Source organism: Natator depressus, chromosome 1, assembly GCF_965152275.1.
Source record: "Natator depressus isolate rNatDep1 chromosome 1, rNatDep2.hap1, whole genome shotgun sequence".
Lineage (NCBI taxonomy): Eukaryota > Metazoa > Chordata > Testudines > Cheloniidae > Natator > Natator depressus.
This window is the reverse complement of record NC_134234.1, coordinates 281,092,175-281,107,714: the sequence shown is the minus strand read 5'-3', so window position 1 is coordinate 281,107,714 and position 15,540 is coordinate 281,092,175. Positions and strand designations below refer to the sequence as shown.

The 15,540-nt window shown below is 39.0% G+C and overlaps 1 protein-coding gene across 2 annotated transcripts in view; it reads left to right on the top strand.

Annotated features, from left to right (window-relative positions):
• Positions 1-15,540, top strand: part of TRHDE (thyrotropin releasing hormone degrading enzyme) — a 338,491-nt gene that overhangs the window by 137,039 nt on the left and 185,912 nt on the right. For both annotated transcript variants that reach the window (XM_074942032.1, XM_074942033.1), the window contains exon 4: positions 13,952-14,106. In XM_074942032.1, the coding sequence (XP_074798133.1) occupies positions 13,952-14,106 (155 nt within the window). The remainder of the gene's footprint in view (positions 1-13,951; positions 14,107-15,540) is intronic.

Genomic DNA, 15,540 nt, shown 5'->3' with positions numbered 1-15,540 from the left:
AGATTTGTGATCCTGATTTTATGATTCTTTAAAACAGTTATAAGGTTTAAATCTACCACAAAGAGAATAAAATGCTACTTGGAGAAATCATTCTGATATCTGTTTAATTAGAAGAGATTTTATATGTATTCAGAGCACAAAGTGGGCTACTATTAGATAAGACATTTATCTTCATGAGTTTGGAATGCCATTATATAACATGAGATACAGCCATGAGTGCATTGCGGCAAGTAATACTTTATAGAGAGACAAGAAATGCCATATTTTAATCAAATGTATTGGACATTATGTGCTGTTCGTTTTAAAAAAAAGCTGGCTAGACTGGTTTTCTGCTTGTGCTGTTCCTGGATTTCTGCCTAATCACCTCCATTGTACTTCAGTTAATTCGTGTTTATGGTGCTCTGTTGCTAATCCAGTTTCACTTCTCCTCTGTCCTTGTCTCCTCTTTCAACATGTAAGCCATGCCTGCTCTGTGTGGCACTATGTCCCTGTCTAGTGGTGGCTAGGTCAGCTAGAGATAGATGAGCCTGACACAACTTCGGCTGACAGAGATGTTCCTTTTAGCTCAGGCAATAGAGGCTCATGCTCTAAGATCAAGAGGTTCCAGGTTTGATCCCTGCTGCCGATGCCTCACCGAGGAGTGTCAGTGTTATAAGTGTGAACAGGGCCATCCCCTGACTGTCTCCCTCTGCCTAGAGTGTTGCCTATTTTGTCCTGAAAGGGGTTTGCCGAACTAGTCCGGGAGAGAGCAAAAGGTCTTGGAAACACCAAGGAGGCCCCCTACATGGTGGGGAATTTTCCCACTGAGAGTAATGCCTATTACTGCTGCAGAGAGGTTTGTCCTTTGGCTGACTAGATGTCCTCATTGCTTCGCTGCACTCAAGCAGCTTCAGGCCTGCAATGCCTCATTAAGGTATGTGGGATCCTCCACATTATGGAGCTCGCTAGTGAGGAATAAACTGGACTTGTGAATCGAATGAAATCTACCCTAGGATTTTATGTTGTTTGTGGGTTGTATGGTGTTATTGATGTACCCCCTCCAAATCCGTCCTCCCCTTCCTTTTATATGCTTCCTCTATATTTCCCCTTGCAAATAAAGTGCCCTTTGATTGTTGGTTCATCCATTACAGAGGTGTCAGAAGTGTATATGTATGAGGTATCAGACTAGTTATGGGGTAAGTACTGGGTATGGGATAGTTGAACCACATAGTGAGGTACCGTAAGGTTCCTGATTTCTTTAAACAGTCGGATGGAGGTACCACCAGTTAGTAGCTAAAAACTGAGGCCATTGAAACCCACTGCAGCCAAAGCAGAAAGATACTGGGTAAGAGCTCCTGTAGATGATTAGCTGCCCTTAGGGGTACAACCTGAAAACTCCCTTACAAACATTTTTTACAATGTTCCCCTGGTCTTCCATTGTTGCTGTGATTCTCCTGGCTCTTCCTGTGGTGCTCTGAGCTGCTCAGGTAGCCTGAAGTTCTCTTTCCCACTCCTTTGATATGTACTTGATATGTTCCCTTTCCCACTCCAAAACTGCTTTGGCTGGTACAGCTGCTCCCTCCAGTAATCCTGAAACCACTTGCACTGTTCTCCCAAAGTTACACTGGCCTCTGGTGCTCCTGTGTCATTCTCTGCTGCTTTATTGGCTTAAGGCTTGTTGAACGGGTAGAAGGCAAAAATATTTAAAGTGTTAAAATGTCTAGCTAAGCTAACAACCAAGAAGTGATTGAAATAACATGTTATTTCAGCATGTTGTGCACCATCAGCTTGATACTTCAACACTTACACTTGAGCAGTGGAAATGATAGGATTTTTCAAGGGGATTTATCGTTCACCCTGTTGTATAAATAGAGGATGTACAAATGCTTTAGTTTGAGTGGGGCTGAGGAGCTGCAGGTGTGTTGTGACAAAATATCCCCAAACAAGTGAAAATAGATCCTGTATTTAAAATTAAGCCCAGACACTCTTCTCCCTCTTTTTTACAAGGCTCTGCTCCCCTGTATATCTCTGTGTTGTTGGCAATGTTTCCTCAGCTCCTAAGGCCTCACTTACCAGCTAGCCCAGCCAAATTTTTCATCTCCCTGTCTTAGTCTTGTCTCTGATTGCCTGGCAGTGTTTCTCATTCACTTCAACCATGTCTCTCAAGTCCTCTGGCAACATTTTTCAGTTTCTCATGTCACATTTCTCAGTATCCTGTGACAGTATCTTTCAGTTCCGCCTGCAATTAATCTTAGTTTCTTCAGCTGTAACCCAGTCTCCCTCTGGCCTGTTTCTCTTAGCTCCTCTATCTTGTCTTCCTCTGGTCTTCCAGGCACCTCTCCCAGTTCTCCTGCTGTCACTGAATTTGGTGAAGCACAATGTACTGAAGCTGCAACCAAGACACAAAGCATAACTTTCCTGTATACAGTGCAAGGTTTCCTGTCCAAAGTATGGTCTGATAAACATATTCAGACTAGCAGAAAATTTTATTCAGAACAATAGGATTCATCTGGTCACATGCAGTTTACAGCTTTGGGAAGTTTTGCTAGATGTCTTATTTTAGAATATTTCTGTTTCATTTCCAAGCATACATTTCACATATTAGATAATACAAATATAGCTATGCGAGTATGGTGAATTGTTAAGCCTCCGTTGACTTGACACAGTAGTATCGTAAGTAAATTGATACAGAGAATGCCTAAGAATCATACATTGAGAGAGCTATTAAGGTACAGAAATATCAGAAGTTGACCAGGAACCTCAGCCAATGGGAGCTGCGGGGGATGGCATCTGTGGGCAACGGCAGCACGCGGAGCCCCCTGCCCACTCCTGTGCCTAGTGGCTGCGGGGACATGGCAGCCGCTTCTGGGAGCCCCATGAGGTAAGTGCCACCCAGAGCCTGCACCCTGAACCCTCTTCCGTATCCCAATCCCCTGCCCCTGTTCCAGCCCTGAAGCCCCTCCCACACCCAAACTCCCTCCCGGAGCCCGCACTCCAACCCCCTGCCCCAGCCCTGAGCTCCCTCCCACACTCTGACCCCCTCGGTCCCAGCCCAGAGCCCCTCCCGCACGCTGAACCCTGCATTTCTGGCCCCAACCCAGAGCCTGCACCCCCAGCCCAGAACCTGTACCCCTTCCTGCACCCCAACCCCCTTGGCCCCAGCCCAGAGCCCCCTCCTGCACCCCAAACCTCTCATCCCCGGCCCCATCCCAGAACCCGCACCCCAACCGGAGCCCTCACTCTCTCCTGCACCCAACCCCCTGCCCCTGCCCCAGCTCAGTGAAAGTGAGTGAGGGTGGGGGAGAGCGAGTGACGGAGGGAGGAGGGATGGAATGAGTGGGGGCCGGGCCTCAGAGAAGGGGAGGGGCAGGGCCTCGGGGAAGGGGAGAGGGAGGGGCAAGGGTGTTTGGTTTTGTGCGATTCGAAAGTTGGCAATCCTACCTCATGCTTTTGTACAAGGGGGATCTTATAGTCCCAAGTAAGGATTTAATCATTGAGCCTTGTATTATTAAATTGCAGATGGCATTTCTTTGCAATTCAGAATTAAACTTACATTGTGTTATGTCACAGAAGGATATTTAGCGTTCATTTTAAAGACAAAATCAATGAACAATTACTTGCTTAAAACATGTTTTAATAATATAATCTGTTTAAATTCCATAAATATCTCAACAAGAATCAACAGGAGAGCACAGTTTTATTAATGTATCTGTTTTTTACTATTGCACTAGTTTATCTTTAGTTCCATTAAAGAACTCCTATCAAGACATCAAACAAAGGTTAATTTAGGCAATAGAGTGATCAAAGTAGGACTTTAAAAATATCCCATGAGAGAGATTCAATAGTAAGTGAATTTGTTTCAAGATGGTGCCGTCTATTTTTCATTGTCAACTAGAAGAGCCAAGAAAAGAGATGACGGTGGAATATTTCCACAGCCCACACAAACCCATTGACCTCAGGAGTCCAGTGTAAATGACTGGCTATAATGCTACTTTCTCCCCAGCTGCAATACTATGATATGGCAGAAGTGGAGTTCTTTAGAAATGGTATGAGTAATGGGCATGAATCTTGCCACCTCCCCCACCTCAGTCCTGCTCACCATCTCAACTGTACTGATAGTAATTGATAATATTTTATCCCAAAACTAACATAAAGGATGCAACTCTGGACATAGAGTATTTCCAGATGCAAATGTTCACATGTTCTTTATTGGTATAGTACATCTGGGTTTTATATCCTAAATCTATGGACTTATTTTACCTCATTGTTATTGTTCTTAAATAATATGGATTTCTGGTGTTTTCTGTGCAAGCTTTGTTCCTTGGATTTGTTGTGGAAAGATAGAATTTGGCAGTGGCATGGACGTGATCATTTTCTTTATAGCAGTACTCATACTGGAAGTGTTCCGTAATCAGTTACATGTTGTTCTGAGCTATAGAATCCTCATGCTCTATTAACTATGGCGTTAGGAAAATGGCTGTTGGCAATTTTCCATCATGTCAGTGCTTTTAGTATTTACTAAACATAGTAGTTAGTATTTTAGTAAACTGCATTTTCTGAAGGCTACAAAATTCCCTTTTTCAAGTATTTGGGAATAAGAGTATATTTCTTTTTTTGATATGTGTCTTATGTATCATAGCAGATGCACATCATGTACTGGTACTGTAACTTGGAATTGCAAAAGCCTAAGTTCAGTTCAGTCTCTGCCTCAGTGTTCATTCTGTCTGTGTGTCATTCTTTGATCTAATATACGCTGAAGAAGAATGTTTAGAATATAAGTAGTAGAATTCAAAGGAGAGAAACTTTTATATAAACCATTATAATACCTTTCTTCACTAGAAATTTTGTGGAAGGTACTTTTTCATACTCACTATTACACAGCAATTCATAATATATATGCAGATATTGTTTAAAATAAAAGACTGTTCATATTCCAATCAATACAACCAAGATGATACATAATTCAGCTTTAATGGGACATTGAATTCATTTTTCAATTCAACATTGAATGATTTGATGCTCTTTGAAATGTAAAGCTGTGATCTATGGACAGGGGTTATAAAAATCTAAAGTAATTTAATAATATGCATGTCAAATACTAAATCCATGGGTTGCTGTTTTATTTTCTTAAATTGTATACTGGCTTTCACTAAGTATCAAGACTCAGTAGTCTGAAATGATATCATGGTTTCTCTTTCCAATTACTACTTATATTTTACTTATTTTTCTTCTGATAGATTTTTTTTCTCCCTCCATCATTTTTTTCCTCTTGGGAACTTTAACATTCACATGGCATTTAGCATCTGCTGTTTATATCAAAAGCTCCCTGAAAATCTCTGCCATTGTTTATGCCAGTTAATGTTAGGTAATACTTTGTAGTGCAATAAGAAGCAATAAAAAAATCAACCGTAAACTGCTGCGTGTCAATGATTTTTCCTCAGGGTCTGGTCTGCAACAAGCTATTTGATTTTGACTGAACTAATGGCATATAGACTTAGACCCTTATGCTAGCTCCATAGACTTATGTCCATATATCCTTTCAGTGCATATCTTATGTATAGAAGGATGTTGTCTAGGGTAGGTACTCAGATAATATGATGATGGGTGGCAAAATAAGAAAATGGATAGATAGAAATGTTGCTCAAAGAGCCACCAAATAATATGATTATCCTCTGGTGTGAGTTTGAATGTGTACAGTATTTCAAGTAAAGGCTTCAGAAGTCCCTTAAAATAGCAGCCTAAATTTTCAAAAGTGACTAATAATTTTGGGTACCTCAGTTATTAGGTGCCCAATTTGAGACAGCTTAAAGGGCCCAGGCTTTCAGAAGGTAGGGATTCAGTAGTTTTGGAAAATCAGGCCTGTTTGAAGGGGTGTCTCAAGTTGGACACCCAAACTCACTAATCAATTCTGAAAATGCAGGCCAGTTTGTCCTATTCTTTTAAAATAATTTTAAAAACAAATTAGAAGTGCTTTTTTGCTGCAGCATTGAAGCAGGATGGATTGATTTTAAATCAAGGCAATTTAAATCACCAAGTGAAAAGCCTCGATTTAAATAATCAATTTTAATCAACTTTTCCATTTTACTTGTTACTTTCTAAAGAAAGATGCATTCTCATTAAATCCCATTAAAACATGTTGATTTATAACTAAATAGAACCTTTACACCTTTAGATTTGGTACATCTTCTCACTACTCAAGAGGGTACAACACTATAACTATATACATTTATTTAAGCAACCATATAGCTTAATATTTTCAGATTCTTATTAATTAATTGTACATTTTTAATATGTTAGAAAATGGTGAATGATATATTGCTTCTTTACTAGATAATTAACTTTTTCCTCATGATTTGTGTCAAGCTGCAGTAAGATGGTAACTGGAATTAAATTAAACATATAACAGCATATAAAATTTATTTTTCTTAAATAAGCTCTTAATATAGTATATGACCTATTTTGCCATATTTATAAAACTTGTCCTCAAAAGTTAGATTCCCCTCCCCCATGATTCTTTCTTTATATAGAAAAGCAGCCTTTAACTCACAGTTTTTGAAAATGGCTAATAGATTCAGCATATTTATTTTTTATTTAAATGTTTGGAGAGATTATAATAAGTTTAGGTTTTAATGTATTTTTATTGGTTTTGATTTTATTTTAAACAAGTTTATTTTTAAAAAGAAAAATAGATTATAATTTACATAATAAAACATTTTAAATAAAAGGAATGTGATTTTTATTTTTTTTTATTGATTTTTATCCATCATGTGTTAAAGTCAATTGGAGTCCTTCCATTGACTTTAGAGGGCTTTCAATTAGGCTCTGGTTTAGAAGAAAGGGGGCGACTGATTTTATATATGTTAGACAAACATCGTGTGACGGGATCCCACCAAGGTGGAGCCTGGGACTGTGGGACCTCTGTGCCCCCTGAACTCTCTCCAGCCTGGGCTGTCTCTCACAATGCCTTGCTAGTGACAAGCAGCAAGCCTCTGCAGGCACTGTGATCACTCAGCACAACAGCATGTGGAGCCCCACCACACCCAGCTATACTGCATGAATGCTCCTAGAGCCACTTAGGAATCACACAGAGAAAGGCACCAGAGCCAAATCCCCCCAGCTCCCAGCACTGTATCTCAGGAATATACCGTCTTGCACTGCTCAAGATGGGCAGTGCAGAATTATTAATTGGTTCACCACTTCATCTCTGGAAAGTGGACATACACTAGCCTTTGCAAACCTAAGCAGATTACCAAACACTTCAGGCAAACTCACTGGTAAAGATAAACAGTTAAACAACTTTATTGACTAGAAAAGATAGATTTTAAGTAATAGGCAAAAAGTCAGAGTTAGTTACCAACAGAAATAAAATATAAGCACGCAGTCTAACCTCTCAATTCTATTAGACTGGGTAACAACTAGACTAAGCAGTTTTTCTCACCCCACTGGATATTGCAGTTCATAGTACACAGATTTCACCCTTGAAATCTGGGCCAGTCCCCTCAGTTCGAGTCTTCAGAGTGTCCTTGTTGCTTGCAGTGTAGGTGGGTGAAGGAGAAAGGCCCAGCATGGGCCTCCTGTGTTCGGTTTTATACCCTCAGTCCATGGGCTTGTAAAACACAAGTCCAGATATGTCTGGATGCATTGCTGAGTCTCCAGGCAAGATTGAGCAATCCCCCTGATGTGGCCTCATGCAGGTGAGTCATTGAATTGTAGCTCCCTTGCTGGACAATGGCTGTTGATGGTTTTTTTCACACCCTGCCTGGGTATTGGTTGCTTTCCTTGCTGTTGCCTCTGGGGAGCTAATGTCTGGCTGGTTCCCCAATTTACAGCATATTTTAGTGACAACCGTACAACACGATTCTCATAACTTCACATGCATTAATGATATGCATATATTGATAGCGAAATGACTTTCAGCAGATCATAACCTTTCCTCTGATACCTTACAAGGCATGCTTTATATGTAATACCACAGTTATATACAGATGAGGAATATGGGTGTGTGGGGGGTGCTCCCCCAAGGTACAGAATGTCACACACCAGTCAAGGATGGTCTAGATAATACTTAGTCCTGCCTTGAGTGCAGGGGACTGGACTAGAAGACCTCTCAAGATCCCTCCCAGTCCTATGATTCTATAAAATAAAAAGTGAAATTACCTGCTCATAGATTTTTGTTAGAAGTAAACAAACTGAAAAAATAGAGAGAAATTAATTTTTACTAACTTCTTAAGTATTACTTTTAACTTGCAGTGGACACAACACTTTCAGCCAGAACTGTGACTTTTTCTAGTTGATGGTGTCCCTTAAAGTGTATGTGGCTCATTAAAAGGTATTCTGCTACAGAGAAGCATCCTCCACCAATTAGCAGTACAAGGGAATGGTTCAGATTAATGGGAACTGGGTAGCAGAATGTCTCAACAGAATAAATCCTTGCTGTAAACAATATTTTTTTGACAGCAACCTTCATATACAACATTACAAGAAGCTTTGAAAACAGAATATTACCAGAGAAATGTAGATTAACTCAAAACAGTTTTGGAGAGTGGGATTTTTCTTGCAAAAGTTATGAATTTCCAGGAAAACATGTGGATAATAAATACATGTGCTATGTACCTGGTGTTGTGGAAAAAAGACCAATTTATGACTAAGACATGGGATACACTGGTGAAGAATGCTATCAGTGCTGTTACAAAAGTCAGTGAGATCTAGGGTGATTTGCTCATATATGCTGGTCACAGAAGTTAAAGCTGTGTGAGAGCAGTTTTACCTCTCACACCCAACTGTTCCAAGATTTCAAAAAAGGTTGCAGAAAGAGTATGAATAACTCGTTTGGGGGTTAAGGTTTTACTTCCTGTTGGACATGCACAAGTAGCTGTGTCCCAGAGCTGCCAAATTGACACCAGAGGCTTGAAGTAAATTTGCATCCCAGAGAAAGATAGCATTGCGTCTTGGATAAATATAGATTTTGTTTTTTTCTTACTCTTGTTTCACCCTTCCCAGACTGGTAGACCCACCAGTCAGTGTTTGTCTGTCTCAGGACACCAGCTGTCTTTTATCCCTTTAAAGGTCCTTTGTTTGAAAGTTCCCACCTGAAGCTTTCCTGAGGTTTTGAGCAGGCCTCCTGAACCTAGTCAAACTGGTTTATGTGTTTCTCCAGATGGGATAGAGGTCATCGTCAGAAGTGGATTTCTGGTATTGTCCATCGGAGCTCCAGGCAGTTGGACTCTGTCTGCAGCCCTTGTTTTGAGTTCCTACAGGATTTAACCCTTAGCTACTTTCCAGTCAGCAATACAGTAACCACCAAACTCACAGAGAGAGATATATAACACTAATAAAAATGTATACAAGTATCTCTGACAACTTTCTCATTGGATAAGGAATGTCTCGATGCAGGGAAAGGAGAAGCCAATGGGTTAGTGGAAGAATGCAGGAGACTGACAGAAGAATGGGAGAAAAGTCCCAGATGCAGGGCATTCCTGTTGAGGGGCAGGAATCTTGCTTTCCAGTTAAGCACACCTAGAGTCTGATCCTGCTCCCACTGACTTCAGTTGTGCAGGAACGAGGACCTCATGCTTTCTCAGTTGTGGGTGTCAAGGGATCTGGCATAAATAAATGAGAAAAATGAAAAAGCACCATTATTTGTCCAGATTAAATTGAAATCAGAGGAGTGTGAGTGTAAGTATCATAGGTAACGATAAGAATGCAACTTTTAGGGTAGAGGATCTTTAAGACCAGCTTAAATGGTTCAATGTTAAATTGACAGTTTCTATTTGGTATCATGACTATAATCACTAATAAGATCAGGCAATTATATACTAATGTTGAACTCACATAATTATGAAGACAATTAAATATTTGGAAATAAGATTCTGTGATGTTACATGCAATTTTTATTGTTAGAATGCTTTCCATCAGACTCTCAGAGAGCTGAATGTCAATCAAACACATCCAAATGCTTTCCTTGCGATTGAATAATTGTATTTTTACCATTCGACAGTGCAGTACATTATAGTGTCAAGATCTTGCACCTTTTCTCCTTTATTTCATTTCTGGTGACTTTATTTTGACTGTATAGTTTTTATTCTAAGTCATGAATTTAGTCTTTGTGAAGGTTAAGAGGTGGAAGCCCTCTATTATGTCAGTAGAACATAGGATTCTCTGCACTGCTGTATCAGGAAATCTCAAGTAACAGTTTTATGTTGTATGAGGATATTATTCTCTGCCAGTAATAACAAGCACTTCTATTTCTACAGAGATTTCCACATAATCAAACATTCACAAGTGCTTTACAAATAATTTAATTAAATAGGTAGTAGAATAACAGGATGCACCATACACAGTAGCTATTCTATATCCAGCAGCTCACATTTTCTGGTTAGTACAGAACAGTCTAAGCAGTACAACGTGTGAAAGGTATTTCTATCAAAACATGGGCATCATCGCCTTTTTTTGCTATTGTGTTAAGTCAAGATAGAACTGGGTCTCACCCTGTTCCTTAAAAAATACAGAAGGAATCTTAATGGATGGCAGCTTCAGCAACACAATATACCGTCCCTATTTTCCTATTGGTGTAATAAGAAGTAAAACCAGATTCTTTTGTTGGGACTTGAACCTGAAACACTGTGGCTCCTGAACCAAACGTTTAATTTACTGAATTTCCATTTATGGATATGGATTTCTTATGTCACAAGATCAAGCGTATACTGGAAGTTTTATTCAAAGACAATGTCGAGCTGAGTAGCAATAACAAAATCTACAGAATCAAGATCTCCCATTGCAAAATATCACTTATCCATTGGCACTCAGATTTTTTGACAGAATAGTCTAGTTATATAACAGCAATGTTCAGGGTCTGATTCAGAGCTCATCAAAAGCAATGGGACTTCAGCGTGCATTGCATCCAATCCCTCTCAGTTAGGAAAAACGTGAATGTTTCCAAGCACTGAGGTGTACCCTATTATATGTTAAGTGTTTTAATACCATGTCTATGGGCTTTGAAAGACTCCTGAAATTACCCATATTAGGGTGGGGGGGAGGACGCAGAAGCAACCAAGAGCATTAACATAGCAATATTTTCTGGAAACCAGCGTGGACCCCAGGCACTCTACTGTTCTGTTATCACTTTATGAGTTCCATAAAGCACTTACGCACATGCTTAACTTTTAATGTGCGAGTAGTTTGAGACTTCATAAATGCTTTGCTGTCCTGTCATTAACAATCTACCTGCTGCTAGCAAAGCAGTTAGTTCTCCAATAGACTGGGGGGTCTGGAAGTCAATGTTAGTTTTGCTATGGACTTCAGTGAGGTCTGGATCTCACCATTCTCACTGAGATCTCACCCAGGAACTTTTGGTTTATCTGTTTTGGCTCAATTGTTTGTACCTGTATTTCACATGTCAATTATAACTAACTGCAGTGATTCCAAACAATCTGTATACTTCAAAATGTTTAAAAAAAATCTTATTTTGAAGTTACTATAGTAGCGAGGTCTAGGACTATTGAGTCACACTTTTTTGTTTGTTTAATTGTGTCATTACAATAGCTACTTCTACGTACTGGTGAAGTTTCTGTGTGACCTGGTGCCTGGGATAGACACTGAGAATGCCACACTCGGGGCAGACTGGGCAGACCATCCCCAAAACTGGTCGTTTATAATTAAAGTCACCAAACCCGTAACAAAAGAGCTTCTGCAGTGACACACTGGTTAACCAGAAGCCAAACACAGTCCTCTTTAGGCATTCCAGCCCTTGACTCCCATCCAGATGACCCAATCTAATACAGTAAAATGACCTAATCTAATATAGTAATATAGAACCCATTTCACCAGGTTCTTACTGATCCCAAAGGATCAGTATGTATTTCAGATTTTACCCAAATATCACACTGTCAGCCAATCCTTAGTAAACTAAGTAAAGATTTATTAATAAAAGAAAAGAGAGTTATAAATGATTAATAGGTCATATACATATGAATAGTTGTGAAGTCCTTGTATCAGGTTTGGCGCTGTGATGGAATAGACTGCTGGTTTGCAAAAGTCTCTCTGCTAACTTCCAAAAGATTGGCAGGTCCTCAGTTCATAGTTCAAGATGCTCCTTTTAGCTGTAAATCCATAGTCCAGAGAATTAGAGCAAGAAAGAGGCAAAATAGAGATGTCTCAGGTGTCTTTTATATCCTCTATCATGTGCCTGGAAATATACTGTCCCAAAGAAATCCCACAGCCCAGTTGCCTGAGAAGTTACTGGCCCAACATGGTTTGCTGAATTGCAGGGAGTGGCCACTGGCTCCCTGCTGTCTGAGACATCCTCAGGAAGAGGTATCTGGATAGGATGAGTTGCTTCAATGTCCCATTATGAGAATGGAGTGTCCTTGATGTGCCATCAACACGGCTGTCTAGCCCTAATGTAAATTCTATCTGGGGTGTATCAGCCAGGAACAAACATGTTTTAGATACAAGTACATCACCAATATTCATAACTTCAAATACGAAGATGACATATGCATATAAACAAGATAATCATACTTAGCAAATTGTAATTTTTCCATTGATACCTTACATGACATACTTTGTGCAAGATTTGTTGCAATTATAGAACAGTGGTAATATCAGTGCTATAAATGGTCATCTTTAATCATACAGCATCACATCCTGACTCTGCAATTGGGATACTTCTAGTTATTTTGAATATTGAAGTAGCTACTGGAGTCTTCTCCTGCTCCCGCTGAGGTCAGTGACTATTTTGACTTCAATGGAGGCAAGCCTGGGCATTACTTGACGATCACCTGGGTGTGGAGCTACTTGAGACTGGCATATGTCAAAGTTCTAAATTCATACAGTGTTTCTTCGATTTCTGCAGTGAGACTCCCACTGGTGGCCCATTTCCCACTGGTGGCCCATCTTGGCCTATTGTACCACATATTCCTGTATCCTTCCTAAACCTGAAATAAGCAACCTTGGAAAATGTATATCTTAGAATTGATAGAATTGTTGTTAGCCATATGGTACTTTTATTCCTCTGGGTAGAGAAGCCAAATAAGTCATCCTCCAGTAAACCCAGGTTTACTCCCATCCGTAAGGCAAGTTACATACTTTTCACCTTTTTACAGTAAAATCTCTGTCAAGTTTGAGTGGACCTTGCATTCTCCTCTGCCCACTTGTTGAGCCCAGATACTATTGGGAGAAGTCCCCTGCCCTCTTTCTGCTGTGTGCATAAAGGCTGGCCCCATTCTCATCTTTATGTTTTGTCAGCCTTTGTGTCATTATGGAATTGCTCCAGTGGTTTCAGGAGTCCTAGAAAGAGAAATAGGGAAAGATACGTTTGAGAATTGTCAGAATTCTTTCTTCCCCCAGAGCATGTCTGCCAGTAATACTACACACAGAATAGGGCTTCAGTGTACAGTACCTGCTACTTTAAGAATTTAATTTGAATGGTCACCTGTCATCTTGAAGGTAGTCATTGTGAAGTATTACTTCAGAACTTCCGTGGATGTTATCCATTGCCTTTACTGACAAGCATCTTTGATATACAATATGTCCCCGACTAAGTCAGTGTCAACAAGGAATAAAATTCATGTTGTGTTTGGTGGCGGTCTGTGTTATTGTTTTGTGTAATGCACCTGGGGCATGAATGGCATTAAATAAATTAATATAAATAAATAAGCAATAGAGAGGATATTTTAAAAGGTAAATAATATATACAAAATCTACTCCCATTAAAAATCCAGTATTTGACTGTGTTACAAGATGGAAATCATAAGATATGAGAGAACAAATAATGAAGTAAGAACCAAAGAAACTATTCTTATTAAAATGATTTTTAAAGATAATATTGTAAGGGGAGAACTCAAATGAACAGCTTACTTTTTACATAGATGTTATTAAGAAAAACCTAATGGTTTATAGCTTTTACTTACAATAACTTTAGAGCATAATAGCTTCCACAAGCATGTTAAAACACATTTTGTTCTGTTTCTAGATCTGTTAGCTGTGCCTAAGCATCCATATGCTGCTATGGAGAACTGGGGACTAAGTGTTTTTGTGGAGCAAAGAATACTGCTGGATCCAAGCATTTCTTCTATATCCTACTTACTGGATGTCACCATGGTTATTGTACATGAACTATGCCATCAGGTATGAGACATGCAATCAGTTATGAGAACTTGGTACAAGCCTGAGAGATCAAATGTATTCTGTTTCAAACTGATATTCTTACACAAATAATTGCACATATTTGTTATAGCTGTATTGAAAATAACTTGGAGAGCTCTAAGATATGTCACTAAAATGCAGAAATCCAGAAAAATCAGATACAATGCAAAAGAGCAAATGAGTGGGAATGAATAAACTTTCTAATGTTGAGTTTAGGTTGTGAATGCTGCCACCCACTAGCCTTTCTGCTTCTGTGTTCAATCAATATTGTCGCAGACTTGTCCCTTTCCTCTGATTATTATGATGGTGCTGTGTGTATATATATGGTAAGTACATTGATAGCCATATAAAATGATTTATTACAGCACTGTAGCAGATTTAGGTTGAGTTGATGTTCATGTCAAAATTTGCTTTGGCTGAAATCAATTTGATCGTCACCTTCTCCCAACACACACATACTTAAGAAGCAGTATTTTTTTATTCTGCCACTGACCCTCTTTCACAAATTATGGATATTTTGTCTCTGTGTGTATTGAATCTCTCATATAAATTAGGAAACTTTGCAATAGACCCATATTACAATTTATTTCACATTTCTGTTTTCCATCTTCTTATCTCAAACTAAGCACATTACGAGTGTTCAGTAATATTGAGTTGCATGCAAATGTTATTAAAGAACTGTGCTACAGGGACAGGAAACCCTTTCTTGCATTGGTAACAGGCATAATAATAGCCTCTGGGTTAAAATGAATGAAATCCTACTGTGTAATCAGCGTGGCTTACATCTGTGACTTTACACAGGATCTTTTAAAAAGCAATGTACATTCTTAGTACTTTTTCAAAATAAAAAATAACATTTAAATACTAACTTTGTATTGCGTATTCTGATAGGTAAACCTGGAAATTATAATGTTTAGTTCATATTTGTGTTTCACATTGAAAGTGTAGGTAAAAATTGAGTCCTCAACTAAAACATTATATGTTTCTTGGAGTTTGTTGCTGATTTAATCTCAGTATGATCCTTTACTTTGTTACAAATTCTTTATTAGATAGTACAATAAAGCAGTACACAATAGAGTGTAAAAATCATAGAACCTTAGAAATTAGGGATAGAAAACACATATTGGGTCATCTAGTCTATCCCATCTGTTAGTATAGGATTCCTCCCTATGGTACATTTTCTAATGCTTTTCTATTATTGTTTTAAATGTTTGAAATTATAGAAAGAAAAGGAGTACTTGTGGCACCTTAGAGACTAACCAATTTATTTGAGCATGAGCTTTTGTGAGCTACAGCTCACTTCATCGGATGCATCCGATGAAGTGAGCTGTAGCTCACGAAAGCTCATGCTCAAATAAATTGGTTAGTCTCTAAGATGCCACAAGTACTCCTTTTCTTTTTGCGAATACAGACTAA